This window comes from Physella acuta, unplaced genomic scaffold (genome assembly GCF_028476545.2).
Source record: "Physella acuta isolate Inbredline_101_S28 unplaced genomic scaffold, ASM2847654v3 ptg000322l, whole genome shotgun sequence".
Taxonomy (NCBI): Eukaryota; Metazoa; Mollusca; class Gastropoda; family Physidae; genus Physella; species Physella acuta.
Genome location: NW_026731841.1, coordinates 229,795 through 250,129, shown reverse-complemented (window position 1 = coordinate 250,129; position 20,335 = coordinate 229,795). Strand labels below are relative to the sequence as shown.

General features: G+C 34.5%; 1 protein-coding gene across 1 annotated transcript; it reads left to right on the top strand.

The window, feature by feature from the left end:
- The first annotated feature begins 142 nt into the window (after positions 1-142).
- Positions 143-17,924, top strand: LOC131940549 (CYFIP-related Rac1 interactor B). The gene is made up of 11 exons (XM_059299222.1): positions 143-232; positions 3,964-4,047; positions 4,127-4,248; positions 4,618-4,723; positions 5,122-5,258; positions 6,751-6,825; positions 7,836-7,961; positions 8,850-8,929; positions 9,425-9,548; positions 12,999-13,069; positions 13,888-17,924. The coding sequence occupies exons 2-11, from the start codon at positions 3,969-3,971 to the stop codon at positions 13,952-13,954; spliced, it is 987 nt and encodes a 328-aa protein (XP_059155205.1). The 5' UTR covers positions 143-232; positions 3,964-3,968; the 3' UTR covers positions 13,955-17,924.
- The last annotated feature ends 2,411 nt before the right edge of the window (positions 17,925-20,335 follow it).

Below are 20,335 nucleotides of genomic sequence, written 5' to 3'. Positions count from 1 at the left end.
ATAATTTGAATCAATATTTAAATTTATAATTTTATTGCATCAAATTACGACTAATGTAATATTTTTTTTCTTATTCAGAGTTAAAAATATGTTTTAAATGTCCTAATTTGGAAGATATAACCCGGAAGTATATATGTAATACTAATAGAGGACCACTAGCCAGGCTTATGGCTGTCAACTAATTTACAGTAGGAAGTCGTCCCACATTATAAGGAGTAAATCAGTCTTTATGGTAAAATAATCGACATCTATTTTTAAGATGCATGCTTTGTAATTTAAGCTGGTAAAAGTAAAACATATACTTTATAGAAATCATTTCATGTGGTTTATTATCAAGATGAATTTAATATAGTAAATAAAGCTTCCTTGTTCATTTTAATTTAATTATAATTAATTTTTTTAGGTCTTCTGAAGTTCTAATCTTAATTTAATAATTTTAATACAATAGATCTAATTAATACTAATAATTGATCGAAGTGACTAGGCCTACTCGGAAAAAGATTTTTTTGGCAGAAATTACTAAAGTCAATCATACTTCTGCGCATGCGCAGTGACTTTAATTAATAGCTGGTGTTATGGTAAGGGTTAGGGTTCTGCGGTTTGTATTTTATAAACACACGTATGCGGAGTACCATTGAAAACATTGCCGCCAATGAAGACAGTAGTTTCTCTTCATTGCGCATGCATATCTTTTTCCGGCTAGAATATGCCATAATTTATAATTAAAAATACACACATGGCTTGCTAATGTCAATTTTTTGTCATTGCTAACCCCAACCCTAGTCTTACCATATGCCTAACCCTTATTTCTAACCATAAAACTATTCGTCACAATTCGAGATTACAATTCCACTAGCCTAACAACCTAACACATCTATTTTTGGAAGAGTCTAGCTAGTAGCTATTATCGATACCTTCAAACCTCTGTATTTTTAGTTAGGGTTTAGATTAGTTTAGAATCTTGATTAAGTATTTTAAACTATTACCTGTCCTGAGGCCTAACCCTGGATGTAATATATCTATCACTCTATGATAAAATCATGCCTATGACCTAGCTAGTGTAAATAATTCTAATACAATTGTAAAATAAATGTCAGGCTTAGGCCTAAGCAATTATTATAATTATTAGTAATTACCAGTTATGCATTCTAAAATCTAATAATTCAATTAGTGGATGTTAGGCCTTATATTTTGGCTGCATCTATTCTGACCCTGGTCCGAAACAGCCCCTATTGGGACCAGTGTCCTTCCTTATAGCCTCCGCCGCTATTCGGACCAGCCAATAAAATTATTAAGATTTAGTTAAACAATAATTCTTTTAAGATGCAGAATATACCTTTTCTGTTGTTGTGATTTTTTTTCTTGTAATTCTAAATGATATCTTGAGATCTTGCTTTAAATACCCGATATCATTCCTGACAAATGTCATGGCAAACGGGAGTCAATAGGTCTATTATATATGGTCTATGATATAAACTTCTCTGACTGAGTGAATGTTGAGTCCATATGTAAAAATGTGCTTTATTTTTTTTTTCAAATGAATTTGATTTTATAGGCCTATCAGTGAAAATTTTAAAAAAATATTAATTGTATAAAATAGCTAAAATTAGGCCCGTTTTCTTGATTTGAACACTAATATCTCGCATGTGTGGTAGTACGCTGTAATTGAAGCAATATATAACCAATTCAAACATTGAACAGGTAGATAGTTACAAATGTCTAGGATTGTTTATAGATCACAACCTCACTTGGTCCGACCATATTCATTTTAAAAAATGTCCTTATTAAAGACAACCTTTCAATTAGCAAGGATAAAAAACTTTCTCGACTATAGGAGCAGGCTGGTTTTTTATGAAGCTTTTATTCAATCTAGGTTGGATTATGCTTCTGTAGTGTGGAGCGGCAGCTTTATAACTAAGCAGCGTCCTCTTCTTTCTTTACAAAAAAGGGCTATAAAACTGGTTACTGGCTTGTCTAGTAGTCTGGATTCTTTTCTTACAACTAAAGTACTTCCATTAAATAAAAAGATAATATATACTAAATCAATTTTCTTATATAAAATATTCCACGAAACAGCCCCCTCTTACTTATCAGATCTATTTTCTTTTAACATAAAATTAAATCGTCGTCTTAATTTACCATTCCCATATTCAACTTTTTTCCAAAAACATAGCTTCGTCTACTCTGGTTCTAATTTGTGGAACAATCTTCCTAATAAAATAAAGCTATCTAGATCTGAAAATATATTAAAATCTAAACTAAAACTAAAATTATTTAATGACCTAACTGACTCATTGTAACATTTCTCATTCATCTATTATATTCTCTTTTTTATCTCATTATGTATGATAACTATGTAACATTGTTTCTTTATTCCACATTTTTAGTGCTATGTTACTGCTTTATTTGTTTAAACGGCCAATGTGAAAAAAGGCCTTTGTGCCTACAATTGTAACCGTTGTTTGAATAAATTTGAATTTGAACTCAAGATGACCCCAAAAATGTTTTTCATCTTGCAGGGTAGATTAAGATAGCAATGGTATTGCAATGACGTATGTTATACGTATACACTATTCATATTTTAAACCAATGTGAACGCACAGTGTCCCTAGCTAGACCATGTCAATATTTTTCTCGCACTGACAAGAAAACGTGAGTGGGCAATCATATGAGAAACAGCATTTAGAATTGGCATGTTTTTAAAAATCTAAATCTAGAAAAGATATAGAATCTATAAAACTAAAACAAGCAATTTAAAAAAAGAATAACAGCAATTCAAAGCCATTATCGAGACAGAACAGCCAATGGGAAATACTCGTTTGCTTCTTCTTTCTTCTTCTTCTTCGTTCTTAATTAAGTATATGATGGAGGAGTTAAACAACAAGCCCAACTTCGTGTATGAACTAGATTGTGGTCTCCAGATGAGCGGGTGCCCCATATAGTTTTTCCTTGAGTGGGGTGTGTAGGGGCCAGTGTTTGGATCTCGACTTGAAGGACGTGCTCCGTATTCTATGGGGCCTTGCCACAAGGGCATATTTCGCCACACCCAATTTTTAGTTTTTTTATGCATGTGCTGTTTTAGTCTGTTGTGGCCTGTTCTGAACAAGCAATGGGAAATACTTGTTTGCAACTTCATAGATTTGGGAGGCTCGACTTTCTCAACTCGGCCACAATATTATTTATTAATTATTCAATATTTATTTTTTTTGTTTATAGAGCTGAATATATGGTATTTAAAAAATAGAAGGACCTAACACTAGCAAATCCACAAAAATATTTAAAAAACACAATAAAACAACAAAATACTAGCAAATCCACAAGATAAATCAAATAAACATAAGAAGTATTATTTTAATACAGGTTATAAGAGTGTGTAGCTATATAGACCAAACTTAATGCCAGGTTCAAATAGCAGCCATGGCTATATGGACCCAGTTCCCAGTAGCGGCTGGGGCTATTAGGACCCGGGTCTGAATAGCCACTTTCTTATACTTTTTGTTACTGTAATTTAGTTTTTTAAATTTCTGTGGCTATCCTAGCACCTGGAGTTTGCTGATTGGGTTTACTGTGCAGATGGTCAGGGATACTAGAATCATTGGTCAAACTGCACCCTGGGCTTCTCTGTGGGGTCTTCCATAAATGATGGCACACTCATAGGAGGAGGGGAGTTTTGTGGGGGAGGGGGGTTCAGATGGTGTGACGTCACACTTTTGCATTATAAGATGTCATTTTGGGGGGTCTGGCTTTTTGTGATGATGTGCGACGGGGGGGGGGGGGGGTAAAAATAATCCAAAAGCATGACACCATTTATAGATGACCCTTATAAGCACTATGGCTACTATATTGGTTTTATAGTTAAAAGACCAATTTACACTAAGGATAGGTTGGGCTACTACAATAGATGACTAAACTGAATCACATGTGAGACCTCGATAATTTCAATTTATTTTTACAATTTTTCAGATAAGATGGGAAACTTATTACGCATCCTGCTGAACAATGACCCTCCATCTAAACATTCAGACAATATTTTTGTTGATTTTGAAAGTGAGTATTTTAAATGGTAAAATAAGTGAAGTTATTGCTCCACTGGTACAGGCTGGTCATTTTATTTTAATTTCCTTAGATGCTCAGCCATCGCCATCAGAAGAACGTGTTTGGCTGATGGTCAAGAAAGTCCTTGATATGGCCCAGGAGGTTCTGCTGGAGATACAGAGATACAGTGGGGCCACAGAGGAAATTAGGATGGTCAGTATTTTGTTGAGTGAACAAATAGAGAGACTGAGGTTTTATGAAGGTGTGAGTGATGTTGAATAAAGATGTAGAGTGAGTGATGTTGAATAAAGATGTAGAGTGAGTGATGTTGAATAAAGATGTAGAGTTAGTGATGTTGAATAAAGATGTGGAGTGATGTTGAATAAAGATGTAGAGTGAGTGATGTTGAATAAAGATGTGGAGTGATGTTGAATAAAGATGTAGAGTGAGTGATGTTGAATAAAGATGTGGAGTGAGGTTGAATAAAGATGTAGAGTGAGTGATGTTGAATAAAGATGTAGAGTGAGTGATGTTGAATAAAGATGTAGAGTGAGTGATGCTGAATGACCCCTTGTTTTGCAGGCCATATCCAACCCTAAAATAGAGGACCTACAGGACAAAGCCTGGCAGTCTGTGACTCCACTGGTTTCTAAACTTAAAAAGTTTTTTGAATTTTCCCTTGAGTTGGGTGAGTTGTAACAGTAGTTGTACAAATTGTTGTAACAGTAGTTGTACAATTAGTTGAAACAGTAGTTGTACAAATAATTGTAACAGTAGTTGTACAATTAGTTGAAACAGTAGTTGTACAAATAGTTCGAACAGTAATTGTACAAATAAGTTTGTCAGTAGTTTTACTAATAGCCTCACCAGTTATTCTTTCTATAGTTGTACAAAAATTTAAGCCAATAGTTTAACCAACAGTTGTACCAAACTTTGTGTCATTAGTTGTATAAATAATTGTCCTGTAGGATTAGTCACAATGTATTTCATCTCACTCATTGTTACCATGTAGACTATAATGCTACTGTCTTGTAGCCCTAATATTATAAAACTCCCTAAAGTGATCAATTTGTTTGTACATGATAGAGAGAGTTATACCAGAACTGTTAGGTGAACTGTGCTCCGAGGACCTCACTCCCAGGGAACATCTAGAACAGCAGCAGTCACTCTTTAAACAGTTTGCTGAAATTCTGGACTTTGTCTTGAAATTTGACGACATTAAGGTGAGTTGTACTGATTTAATGACATTAAGGTGAGTTGAGTTGTTGTACTGATTTGATGCCATTAAGGTGAGTTGTTGTACTGATTTGATGCCATTAAGGTGAGTTGTTGTACTGATTTGATGACATTAAGGTGAGTTGTTGTACTGATTTAATGACATTAAGGTGAGTTGAACTGATTTGATGACATTAAGGTGAGTTGTTGTACTGATTTGATGACATTAAGGTGAGTTGTTGTACTGATTTAATGACATTAAGGTGAGTTGTACTGATTTGATGCCATTAAGGTGAGTTGTTGTACTGATTTGATGCCATTAAGGTGAGTTGTTGTACTGATTTGATGACATTAAGGTGAGTTGTTGTACTGATTTGATGACATTAAGGTGAGTTGTTGTACTGATTTGATGCCATTAAGGTGAGTTGTTGTACTGATTTAATGACATTAAGGTGAGTTGTTGTACTGATTTGATGCCATTAAGGTGAGTTGTTGTACTGATTTGATGACATTAAGGTGAGTTGTTGTACTGATTTGATGCCATTAAGGTGAGTTGTTGTACTGATTTAATGACATTAAGGTGAGTTGTTGTACTGATTTAATGACATTAAGGTGAGTTGTTGTACTGATTTAATGACATTAAGGTGAGTTGTTGTACTGATTTGATGACATTAAGGTGAGTTGTTGTACTGATTTAATGACATTAAGGTGAGTTGTTGTACTGATTTGATGACATTAAGGTGAGTTGTTGTACTGATTTGATGACATTAAGGTGAGTTGTTGTACTGATTTAATGACATTAAGGTGAGTTGTTGTACTGATTTGATGCCATTAAGGTGAGTTGTTGTACTGATTTAATGACATTAAGGTGAGTTGTTGTACTGATTTGATGACATTAAGGTGAGTTGTTGTACTGATTTAATGACATTAAGGTGAGTTGTTGTACTGATTTGATGACATTAAGGTGAGTTGTTGTACTGATTTGATGACATTAAGGTGAGTTGTTGTACTGATTTAATGACATTAAGGTGAGTTGTTGTACTGATTTGATGCCATTAAGGTGAGTTGTTGTACTGATTTGATGACATTAAGGTGAGTTGTTGTACTGATTTGATGACATTAAGGTGAGTTGTTGTACTGATTTGATGACATTAAGGTGAGTTGAACTGATTTGATGACATTAAGGTGAGCACATGTAGATTTTGTTGTACTGATAAAAGTTTTAAATCCAACAGAAAAAAAATTGTAAAACAACAAAATGGTCATTTTTTTTTTCTAATTTTAAAAAACGCGAATTTTAATTGACTGCCAAATGGTTCTCATTGTAAAAATTGTAATGGGGGGGGGGGGGGGGATTTGTGTAACGGTATAATGTGGATCATCATATTATTTTATTAATGTAACTGAAAGTTTTCAATGAATGTATTTTGAATGTGTATTTATAATCACAATGAAGTGTGCTAAGTAGAAGTCAATGATCCATTATCTCCTCTCTCTTAGATGACTACCCCAGCAATGCAGAATGATTTCAGCTATTACAGAAGAACTTTAAATAGAAGAAAAATGGCAAATGAGGTAAAAAAAAAAATCTTTATTGCAAACTTTAACAGGCCAAGAGTTTAATTAAATTGAACACATTTCAAGTGAGTCTTATTTGTAACTGAATATGTCCCTTCTGATAAGTTTGTCCCCTGTAGTTCTAGATAGAACTGAATTTGTATCCTGTAGTTCTAAATCCAACTGAATTTGTCTGCTGTAGTCCTATATAGAACTGAATTAGTCCCACGTAGTCCTATATAGAACTAAATTTGTCCCCTGTAGTTGTATATGTAACTGAATGTGTCCCCTGTAGTTGTATATGTAACTGAATGTGTCCCCTGTAGTTGTATATGTAACTGAATGTGTCCCCTGTAGTTGCATATGTAACTGAATGTGTCCCCTGTAGTAGTATATGTAACTGAATGTGTCCCCTGTAGTTGTATATGTAACTGAATGTGTCCCCTGTAGTTGCATATGTAACTGAATGTGTCCCCTGTAGTTGCATATGTAACTGAATGTGTCCCCTGTAGTTGTATATGTAACTGAATGTGTCCCCTGTAGTTGTATATGTAACTGAATGTGTCCCCTGTAGTTGTATATGTAACTGAATGTGTCCCCTGTAGTTGTATATGTAACTGAATGTGTCCCCTGTAGTTGTATATGTAACTGAATGTGTCCCCTGTAGTTGTATATGTAACTAAATATGTCCCATCTGATAAGTTTGTCCCCTCAAGGCAGCCACTGAAGTGTCAAACTTGAGGCTGTAGAACAACAGAAAAGGAAGTAAAATGTACAAATGGGTGTGAAAGATTCAAGTGTTGACTGTGTTCCCTGTCTTTCTATTGACCACTAAGTCATTTGTTGGGCTCAAATATAATTCTCACGCTGATAGATCATAAAATCTGCTCGGGACAAAAGTATATTAGTATTTTACTACCGACTGTTTAAACAGTCTTACATTAGTGTCTAACTATTGCTCTGTTCTATGCTAAATGTTATCAGAGAAATGAGGAAGTGTAATGTTCTTTCCCTGAATCAATTAACAGGATGAGATTCAAGAAGGAGAGGAACATGTATCCAACGAGTTAGCAAACAGGATGTCTTTATTCTACGCTCAGTCTACTCCTATGCTGAAGTCACTCAGTGATGTCACAGCCAAATTTGTTTCTCAAGTACTTCATTTTTTTACACTTTCAACAGTTTTACAGTGTTTAATTATCAGATTAATTTCTTCCTCAAGTACTTTTTTTTTTGTAACAGCTTTACTGTGTTAATTACCAGCTAAATTAGATTGTCAAGTGTAGATTTTTTTAAATATAATTTGACTGTATTTATCCATCATTAAAGAATGGTTTAGCCAACATTAAAGAATGGTTTAGCCATCATTAAACAATGGTTTAGCCATCATTAAAGAATGGTTTAGCCAAGATTAAAGAATGGTTTAGCCATCATTAAAGAATGGTTTAGCCAAGATTAAAGAATGGTTTAGCCATCATTAAAAAATGGTTTATCCATCATTAAAGATTGGTTTAGCCAAGATTAAAGAATGGTTTATCCATCATTAAAGATTGGTTTAGCCAAGATTAAAGAATGGTTTAACTTTAATTAAAGAATGGTTTAACATTGATTAAAGAAAGATTTAACCCTGATTAAAGAATGATTTAACCCTGATTAAAGAATGGTTTATCCATCATTAAAGAATGGTTTAACCCTGATTAAAGAATGGTTTAGCCATCATTAAAGAATGGTTTAGCCAAGATTAAAGAATGGTTTAACCCTGATTAAAGAATGATTTATCCATGATTAAAGATTGGTTTAGCCAAGATTAAAGAATGGTTTAGCCATCATTAAAGAATGGTTTATCCATCATTAAAGAATGGTTTATCCATCATTAAAGAATGGTTTAGCCAACATTAAAGATTGGTGTAGCCAAGATTAAAGAATGGTTTAACCTTGATTAAAGAATGGTGTAGCCATGATTAAAGATTTAACCCTGATTAAAGGATGGTTTAACCCTGATTAAAGAATGCTGTGTTTACAACAAAGACCTGTTATTTCAGCACAAAGATCTACCTCTGGAACAAACCACAGACTGTTTGAGTATGATGGCCAACATTTGTAGGGTCATGATTGAGAATGAGTAAGTTTCTACAGCAGTTCAACTGTTAACATAAGTTTACATTGGTTGATTTGGTGACTAGAAAAATACACAACTTAATTTGTGTAAGAAATAAATGTTCTTGGGGATATTTTTTTAAATTGATTGTTTAAGATGACAGCAAAGAATGGCCACATGTAAAATGTAGAATTATAAAACACCTTTCCACAAAATATAATTAAATGAAACCTCATTAGTGTAAAGGATTTGTATTTGCACATTTTTCTATTTGGACAATTTTTGTTGCATGTCTGTTGCGCTTTAATTTACTGATATAAAGAATAAGAAGAGATAAAATATTAATTGAATGATGAATTAAAGAGGATTGTCCCTAGTTTATTTCCCACATGTCTTTACATATATCTTGTATGTATATAAATATTTCCCTCTATACCTATTCCCCACAAATGTTAAACTATATTTCCCTCAAATAGCTTCACCTATTCCCTATAAATGTCTTTACCCTATCATCTGCAGTGAGTACAAGTCAAGAATGAAGGAGGAGACAAGGTTGTTTTGTCTGAGGGTGATGGTAGGAGTTATCATTCTTTATGACCATGTTCATCCATTGGGAGCCTTCACTAAAACATCCAGTATAGAGGTTAGTACATTAATATAAGGATAGATCGGTTGGTACCTTGGTATAGAGGTTGGTACATTAGTATAGAGGTTGGTACCTTAGTATAGAGGTGGGTACCTTAGTATAGGTTGATACCTTAGTATAGAGGTTGGTACATTAGTATAGAGGTTGGTACATTAGTATAGAGGTTGGTACCTTAGTATAGAGGTTGGTACCTTAGTATAGAGGTTGGTACCTTAATATAGAGGTTGGTGCCTTAGTATAGGTTGGTACCTTAGTATAGAGGTTGGTACATTAGTATAGAGGTTGGTACATTAGTATAGAGGTTGGTACCTTAGTATAGAGGTGGGTACCTTAGTATAGAGGTTGGTACCTTAGTATAGAGGTTGGTACCTTAGTATAGAGGTTGATACCTTAGTATAGAGGTTGGTACCTTAATATAGAGGTTGGTGCCTTAGTATAGGTTGGTACCTTAGTATAGAGGTTGGTACATTAGTATAGAGGTTGGTACCTTAGTATAGAGGTTGGTACCTTAGTATAGAGGTTGGTACCTTAGTATAGAGGTTGGTACCTTAATATAGAGGTTGGTACCTTAGTATAGGTTGGTACCTTAGTATAGAGGTTGGTACCTTAGTATAGAGGTTGGTACCTTAGTATAGAGGTTGGTACATTAGTATAGAGGTTGGTACCTTAGTATAGAGGTTGGTACCTTAGTATAGAGGTTGGTACCTTAGTATAGAGGTTGGTACATTGGTATAGAGGTTAGTACCTTAGTATAGAGGTTGGTACATTAGTATAGAGGTTGGTACATTAGTATAGAGGTTGGTACCTTAGTATAGAGGTTGGTACCTTGGTATAGAGGTTGGTACCTTAGTATAGAGGTTGGTACATTAGTATAGAGGTTGGTACCTTAGTATAGAGGTTGGTACCTTAGTATTCAGGTTGGTACCTTAGTATAGAGGTTGGTACCTTAGTATAGAGGTTGGTACCTTAGTATAGAGGTTGGTACATTAGTATAGGTTGGTACCTTAGTATAGGTTGGTACCTTAGTATAGAGGTTGGTACCTTAGTATAGAGGTTGGTACCTTAGTATAGAGGTTGGTACATTAGTATAGAGGTTGGTACCTTAGTATAAGGATAGATCGGTTGGTACCTTGGTATAGAGGTTGGTACATTAGTATAGAGGTTGGTACATTAGTATAGAGGTTGGTACATTAGTATAGAGGTTGGTACCTTAGTATAGAGGTTGGTACATTAGTATAGAGGTTGGTACCTTAGTATAGAGGTTGGTACCTTAGTATTCAGGTTGGTACCTTAGTATAAAGGTTGGTACATTAGTATAGGTTGGTACCTTAGTATAGAGGTTGGTACATTAGTATAGAGGTTGGTACATTAGTATAGAGGTGGGTACCTTAGTATAGGTGTGGGTACCTTAGTATAGAGGTTGGTACATTAGTATAGAGGTTGGTACATTAGTATAGGTTGGTACCTTAGTATAGAGGTTGGTACATTAGTATAGAGGTGGGTACCTTAGTATAGGTTGATACCTTAGTATAGAGGTTGGTACATTAGTATAGAGGTTGGTACATTAGTATAGAGGTTGGTACCTTAGTATAGAGGTTGGTACCTTAGTATAGAGGTTGGTACCTTAATATAGAGGTTGGTGCCTTAGTATAGGTTGGTACCTTAGTATAGAGGTTGGTACATTAGTATAGAGGTTGGTACATTAGTATAGAGGTTGGTACCTTAGTATAGAGGTGGGTACCTTAGTATAGAGGTTGGTACCTTAGTATAGAGGTTGGTACCTTAGTATAGAGGTTGATACCTTAGTATAGAGGTTGGTACCTTAATATAGAGGTTGGTGCCTTAGTATAGGTTGGTACCTTAGTATAGAGGTTGGTACATTAGTATAGAGGTTGGTACCTTAGTATAGAGGTTGGTACCTTAGTATAGAGGTTGGTACCTTAGTATAGAGGTTGGTACCTTAATATAGAGGTTGGTACCTTAGTATAGGTTGGTACCTTAGTATAGAGGTTGGTACCTTAGTATAGAGGTTGGTACCTTAGTATAGAGGTTGGTACATTAGTATAGAGGTTGGTACCTTAGTATAGAGGTTGGTACCTTAGTATAGAGGTTGGTACCTTAGTATAGAGGTTGGTACATTAGTATAGAGGTTAGTACCTTAGTATAGAGGTTGGTACATTAGTATAGAGGTTGGTACATTAGTATAGAGGTTGGTACCTTAGTATAGAGGTTGGTACCTTGGTATAGAGGTTGGTACCTTAGTATAGAGGTTGGTACATTAGTATAGAGGTTGGTACCTTAGTATAGAGGTTGGTACCTTAGTATTCAGGTTGGTACCTTAGTATAGAGGTTGGTACCTTAGTATAGAGGTTGGTACCTTAGTATAGAGGTTGGTACATTAGTATAGGTTGGTACCTTAGTATAGGTTGGTACCTTAGTATAGAGGTTGGTACCTTAGTATAGAGGTTGGTACATTAGTATAGAGGTTGGTACCTTAGTATAAGGATAGATCGGTTGGTACCTTGGTATAGAGGTTGGTACATTAGTATAGAGGTTGGTACATTAGTATAGAGGTTGGTTCATTAGTATAGAGGTTGGTACCTTAGTATAGAGGTTGGTACATTAGTATAGGTTGGTACCTTAGTATAGGTTGGTACCTTAGTATAGAGGTTGGTACCTTAGTATAGAGGTTGGTACCTTAGTATAGGTTGGTACCTTAGTATAGAGGTTGGTACATTAGTATAGGTTGGTACATTAGTATAGAGGTTGGTACATTAGTATAGGTTGGTACATTAGTATAGAGGTTGGTACCTTAGTATAGGTTGGTACCTTAGTATAGAGGTTGGTACATTAGTATAGGTTGGTACATTAGTATAGAGGTTGGTACATTAGTATAGGTTGGTACATTAGTATCGAGGTTGGTACCTTAGTATAGAGGTTGGTACCTTAGTATAGAGGTTGGTACCTTAGTATAGAGGTTGGTACCTTAGTATAGGTTGGTACCTTAGTATAGAGGTTGGTACATTAGTATAGGTTGGTACATTAGTATAGGTTGGTACATTAGTATAGAGGTTGGTACCTTAGTATAGGTTGGTACCTTAGTATAGAGGTTGGTACCTTAGTATAGAGGTTGGTACATTAGTATAGGTTGGTACATTAGTATAGAGGTTGGTACCTTAGTATAGAGGTTGGTACCTTAGTATAGAGGTTGGTACCTTAGTATAGAGGTTGGTACCTTAGTATAGAGGTTGGTACCTTAGTATAGAGGTTGGTACATTAGTATAGAGGTTGGTAACTTAGTATAGAGGTTGGTACCTTAGTATAGAGGTTGGTACCTTAGTATAAGTTAGTACATTAGTATAAAGATTGGCATAAAAAAAAATTAATTAGAGTTATTTGACCATGTAATTCAAAAGACTAATAGCTACTTTATTTTTTGTCTATTAGATGAAAAGTTCAATTAAACTTTTGAAAGACCAGGAGAGGACTAAAGTGGAGGCTTTGTTGAATGCATTAAGGTAAACAAAACCCAGCCTCTTCTTGTTGCTCTGTTTATTTGTAAGGCTTTTTTGTTAGTCACAGACTTAATTAGTCACTGACTTAATCGGTCACTGGCTTAATCTGTCACTGACTTAATCAGTCACTGGCTTAATCTGTCACTGACTTAATCAGTCACTGGCTTAATCAGTCACTGACTTAATCAGTCACTGACTTAATCTGTCACTGACTTAATCAGTATTGGCTTAATCTGTCACTGACTTAATCAGTCACTGGCTTAATCAGTCACTGACTTAATCAGTCACTGACTTAATCTGTCACTGACTTAATCAGTCACTGGCTTAATCTGTCACTGGCTTAATCTGTCACTGACTTAATCAGTCACACTTTTCTTATCAGATTAGGCCGGTCACACTTGCTTCAACTGTAAAAACAGACTTTTGTTTTGACTTCAACTGTAATAACAGACTTTTGTTTTGACTTCAACTGTAAAAACAGACTTTTGTTTTGACTTCAACTGTAAAAACAGACTTTTGTTTTGACTTCAACCCATACATCAGACCTTTGTTTGACTTCATCAAACACATCAGAAATACATCAGACTTCTCTTTGACTACCATCAAACATACATCAGACTTGTTTGACTTTGTCAGACATACATCAGACTTTTTTCAGACATTATAGCTGAGACTAAGGATTTAAACTTAAACCAACTTATTACAGAGATTAGGTACCATTTGACTGCACTGTCCCCTAAATTACAGGGCCACTCTTACCTTCTATTGTCAGTTTCTAATTGTGCTAAATGATTGTACTAATGTGTTGATGTCCTTATTAGGTACACAACCAAGCATTTACAAGATGTCTCAACATCAAAGACACTTAAGACCATGCTGGCAGATTGAGGAGCACTTGCTGACCAACGGCTTGACCACAAGCTCCAACAGTTTTCAATCCACAGGATGATAGGCTAGCAGCCACAAGTGGTCAATTATGGACTTATTAGTAACATTTTCATTCACTAAATTCCTGCTGTTTTTCTAGAATGTTTAAGTATTATAATGTGCTTTTATTAGGGTTCTCCATAGGGCAGCATTCGTTGAGCTGTACCAAGTCAATTAATTCAATCCAGTTGTCCAAAGTGTATGTAAACATTCCAGTTACTGCCCCTGATGTTGTTACTCCCCCTGTTGTTCTAGCAGTTTGAGTGTACAACAGATGTGTGTGTTATGTCCCTAGTGATATCCCAGCCTGTGATTGCAGAAGGTTAGAACAACACAATTCCCCAGATGGTCAGAACTACACAATTCCCCAGTTTACTTAGAACAACTCCCCAATCCCCAGATGGTCAGAACTACACCACTCCCCAGTTTACTTAGAACAACTCCCCAATTCCTTTAGTTTTATGCTATTGTTTTATACAAGAAATGAGGCTATGCATAAAACTGGCATCTGTTGCATTGGACCGGTGGAAGCTCACAAATTTTCAGACAATTTTTATCCATGTTTTAATTTGTTGCTGCACCTCATTCAGATTTAGATTAGTGTAATTATCCTAATTAGGAAAATCTTGTTAAACTTATTTCTTTGTTATGTCAATTCCTGCAAACTTGTAAAAGCCACAGTGAATTATAACATGTCTTTTAATGAATTGTCCTTTTGATTTCTTTGTGATTGATGTGATTGCTAAAAAACCCAAAACAAAATGTTGAATCCAACAGTAACTTCCCTTGATTCCAGTTGTAGGCCTTGCTGGTTTCCCTTTCTCTCTCTCTGTGATTCTCTAGTTTTCTGCTTCAGCTGTTGTGATGCTGTTGATCAAGCCAGTGATTCTGTTTTGAGTGCTTTTATTTCATCATTTCTTAACTTAGCAAGCTGCCACTCTTCATGTTGTGACATGGACTACAACTGAAATCAAGTCAACAAATCTCTTTTGCTTTGGGCTGGCATTTCACCAAGTTCACAATTGCTCAACTTTTTTTTTATTGCAGCTGCTGGATTTAGATAAGTTGGACATTTTTTACATAATTTTTTTGTAAAATTCTGAGACGATTGTGTGTTTAAAAACTGCAATGTAATGAAGATAAGAACCAAGAACTTACAAGTCTTGTCGAAGGATGAGTGCGAAGAACTTACAGTAGATGCTGGTTGTGATTTTTTTTCTCATGTGATTTCTCACTGTTTCATTTCATCCCATTCACTTAGTCATTTGATTGTTATTTTTTAATTTATTTCATAAGTAGCCTGGATATGATAAGATACAGGGCATGTCCCACATGAGGCTGTAGGGCCCATAGGATTCTTCCAACGCCCACTGTGGTGTAATAGGCCATTTGATTGCCCCCTCTTGGCTGTAGCACTGTTGAGATGGGATGGATTCTGAAAATATTTTATAGAACCTTATTGTATTTTTTTATTTAATTAATGTGCATAGAGCCAATGACTTTGTTGTTATAATATGTGATCAGCTCAAATGGCGGACCTAAGTCATACTTTATTTCTGTGCAGCATGCATCATCAAATTATTCATCTCACGTTACAGTCACTAAACACTTAAACATTTAAACGCTATTGAAATTTTAATTTAAAAAAATGATGCTACATAGCAAGAAGAGCTGAGCCTGTAAGTCCATGATTGTTGTATTACATTGTGTGTAGCTAACTGTGCCTGAATGTCTGGTCTTCTAGGACTGTGTTTTCTGACTGTGCCTGAATGTCTGGTCTACTAGGACTGTGTTTTCTGCCTGTGCCTGAATGTCTGGTCTTCTAGGACTGTTTTCTGCCTCTCACCTTACTTGTACATACACCCTCATCAGCACAATGTTGGTTTGACATTGCTTTGTAAATATCTTTCAACATTCATCCAAGTGCTACTCCTTCTGTTTTGTTATACAAAAATCTCCTCGTTATTAATTAACTATTTTCTTAATTGATAGAGCCATATGAACAGGTTTTTGCAATTATTACTTTTTATATCAACAAAATTATTATAATATAAATGTTTCTCAAATTATTTTTTTGAAATAAGTCCAATAAACTGAACAGGGTTTTTTAAAATATATTTTTAATCATTAAAAAAGTCACAATAAATTAAACCTTCCTTTTTTTTTTTTTGCTTATTTTTTTTTTAATTGCCAAAAAAAATCACAATAAACTGAACAGGGTTTTTCAAAATATTTTAAAAATCACAACAACAAAAAATCACCATAAATGAAACATTGTATCTTGAATATATGTTTTTAAATGACCAAAAAAAAAGCACTATAATTAAACATTTTATTAAAATGTTTATAAATCACCAACAATCACCATGAGATATAGAGCCTGTGGGTTTTCTTGTCTTAGCACATTTATTTTGGGCATAATTTAAATAAGTCATCAGTTGGGGTAAAGTGATAGGCCTACCTCTATTTTGGGTGGGCAGATAACTGACCATCCCTACACTAAGGGCAGACAACCTTCAATTTTATTAACACAACTTTACATCACAATTTTAAAGATTTTTTTTTTATTCTCCGATAATTTTTGTTTAAAAAGTTTTATATAACATTTTTTATGAGCATGTATGAACACTTTTGCCAAAGTTAAATTATGAATTTAAGTTCTGAACTTTATTTCACTTTATGCAACTATTAAAGTATGTGATTATCTTATCTTAGTTCATCGACCTCAGTGTTGTAAACAGCTCCCAGCCTAGCTGAGTCAATGAACAAAAATATTTTCTTAATTTTCTTTTTTTTCCCCCACTGCAACTAATAACTATGCATACAAACAATTTGTATAGGTGGTCATTTCTTTATGTAATTTAATATCAAATATGCATGTCAGTTTTAGAGTATCACTCAGTATTTTGTTAGAAAAAAATGTTTTGATGAATAAATCCCTCACCTAGACTTGTAAATTTAATCTCTGGATATGAGAAGGAGGACACTGTTTTTATTTCTCTCACGCTGCCTAGATGCTGCTTTTATGTGATAAACAGGTCTAGATTTATTTAGTTCTATTTTTGTCCAGTTTTTCTTTTTAAATCCGAAAGCAAATATTTGTCTATATATACTAATATTTAAAGAAGTAATGCAACCATTTTGTCTGGAGTGATATTTGAAGAAGTAATGCAACCATTTTGTCTGGAGTGATATTTGAAGAAATGCGAGCAGTTAGAAGAGGTCATGTCTGTGGGTTACTCACCAGTTAGGTTCTAGTGCCTTAGCTTTGTTCACATGCACATCCCAGTGAGCTCAAATAAAACCACTTGTTGTGTCCTATGATTTTGATGCCAACTTTTTATTTTCTAGCTTCTATTTTAAAACTTTTTTTAAGCGAGGTACTATAGATATTTGTATATTTTGTTGCTTTATGTATTAGACAGTAATAAAGTCAATTTGTTAATAATGTATTAAAGAATGAATAAAATCTAACAATAGCTCATTAAACATTCCCAATATGAAGGTGACATCCTTATATAAATTATTCTCTTCTTTGACTAATTAGTTTTGTGAAGGGTGCATACCTTTGTTCAGTGTATCTTCCCTGCCAAAGCTAGTTAAATCATGCTGCATGTCCATTTTAGTTTATATACAAAATGATGGAGCATCTGCTCTTAGATTTATTTATTTTATTTACCAAAAATTTACATTTCTGATGACCTTTAGAAAAATAAAATTTTGAGTGATTTCCCTTTGATCCCAATATTTGTTACACTTTTTATTTTTGTTGAAACCACAACCGCCTGTTTGTTTAGTGAGGCTTTGCTTATGTCATGTGTTTTCTCCTTGTTGGCTACACCTGTAGTTAGACAGGCAGGTAGACAAAGGTTATCATAAATTTAAATTTTATGACGTTTCTGCTTTAAGAAATAAATATGACAAACTATTATCTGGGCTTTGTTTTGTTTTTAAATTGGCTCATCTTATTATTGTATCTAAACCAAAGATTATGGTGGTAGTGTGGTTATACATCTATATTATATTGGGTATAGGAGAAATACTATTATCTCCTGTCAATTTTATATATATATATATATATATATATATATATAAAATTCCTTTATCAAACCTGATGGTTTATGGGGCAAGTGAAGTAGAGTTTGCCTGTTTCTTTGACCTTTGAAGAGATGGTGCAGTCAGCACTATGTCCACTGCCTTTGCTTTCTTAACGTGAGTTAGTACCCATCAGAGCTAAGTAGACTCAGGAAAGTTAAACCCTGATTTGGGTTAGCAGTCTACCACTAAGCCATGCCGTCCCCATATTATATATATGTATATATATACATATATATATATGTGTGTGTGTGTGTGTATAATATATATAGTATAAACAAATATTTATTACAAAGTGCTTTATCAGGGGAAACAACTCGTTTTATCTTTTAAAGCCGAACGTTTATTTCCTTGTTATTTCCCTTTGACTGTACCAAAACCTTTAATCTGCGCCAATCTGTAAATGTATGCTTAGTTGTTTGTGCATAGTACACGTGTTGTTATAAGAAGAATATTTTATTGAGTGCAGCTTCATAAGTTTTTGAAACGTTAGTCACTTTCACCTGTTACATCAGATGCCTTAGACTCGACTGTTATATCAGATAGACTCGACTGTTATATCAGATAGACTCGACTGTTATATCAGATAGACTCGACTGCTACATCAGATACCCTAGACTCGACTGTTACATCAGATAGACTCGACTGTTACATCAGATAGACTCGACTGTTACATCAGATAGACTCGACTGTTACATCAGATACCCTAGACTCGACTGTTACATCAGATACCCTAGACTCGACTGTTACATTAGATAGACTCGACTGTTAGATCAGATACCATAGACTCGACTGTTACATCAGATAGACTCGACTGTTACATCAGATAGACTAGACTGTTACATCAGATACCCTAGACTCGACTGTTACATCAGATAGACTCGACTGTTACATCAGATACCCCTACCCCTTGCAGTCTGTCTGTCTGTCTGTCTGTCTGTCTGTCCACCAAAACACGTGCAAGACAAAAGTTTTCTCACAGACTCCAGGAAATGCCGCAGCCAAATATCGATCCCGCCCAAAAGACTGGGGGTCAAAATTTGCGTGAGGTTGAGGGTCGATTCTCCCTCCTAAAGTTCTCGTCTAATTAACTGAGTGTATTGTGTAGTAGAGAGTTCGTGTCAAAAAATCTTGATGCACACATTCCAGGCTGCTGTCTTCAACAACCAAACGCTTGTGTCGTCATTTGACAACAAAACAAAGCATCAAAGAGTGACAACTCCAGTGGGGTTGTGTGGGTTGGACATTTGGTCGTCGTCGGAATAATTTATACCCCTCCCCCAGGGACCCCCCCCCCCCCCAGTTGGGCTTATCCCCCATCTACGGCTGTGTGTGATGTACGAGCGACGCTCACATCTTCTAGTTTAGCCACTGGTTAGACATTTGGGCCGGAGATTACACGTCACGTGACCAACACATGAGCCGGAGGTCAAGGAACCTTTGTCTCCCTCCTCTCATTAAGCTGACCAGTATGTGTTTAAGTATGCTGGCAAGTGTATATATATATGTATACATATATACATATATATATATATATATATATATATATATATATATATATATATATATATATATATATATATATATATATATGTATATATATATGTATATGTATATATATGTATATATATATATATATATATATATATATATATATATATATATATATATATATATATATATATATATATATATATATTGGGATGCTCATAAGCTCCTTTTAATACATTTGTACATTTGTACTAAACAAATTAAAAAGCAATTACTTCTCTTATTTCTTTTTTTAATAATGCAGAATGCATACTAAAGAATGGCATGGTATAAAAAGGAAATGTGTTTAAATGTAATAATATAAATACAAAAAAAAAAAAAAAATAAACATTCCACGAGAAACCATTACACATACAAAGCTTTCACGTTTTAGATTCTTTTGACCGGCCCGAGAACAAGAAGTATTACAACAAACATACAATGAGACAGAGATTTCAAAACAGACTAATGGCCTCACACACATGACATGTTGTACTATGTTTTAATTTTAACAAAAAAACAAAGACATTTTCTTTCAATTTTTTTTTTTTAAATTCATTTTTTTAAATACAAACCTTGAATTAGCGCGTATGAAATGGCAAGAAGGCGTAGTTGATATGATTTGCTATCATCATCACATCGCAACAATAGCTCAGCCATCTTATACTGCCCACAATTATCACGCTGATTACTTAACAAAGCTTAACATCAATACTA

Excerpts from the sequence above, each read along its gene's own strand:
- LOC131940549 (XM_059299222.1), top strand. The coding sequence starts at position 3,969 with ATGGGAAACTTATTACGCATCCTGCTGAACAATGACCCTCCATCTAAA. Across the intron at positions 4,724-5,121 it reads TGAATTTTCCCTTGAGTTGG|AGAGAGTTATACCAGAACTG; the intron begins GTGAGTTGTAAC and ends TGTACATGATAG. Across the intron at positions 5,259-6,750 it reads TGAAATTTGACGACATTAAG|ATGACTACCCCAGCAATGCA; the intron begins GTGAGTTGTACT and ends CCTCTCTCTTAG.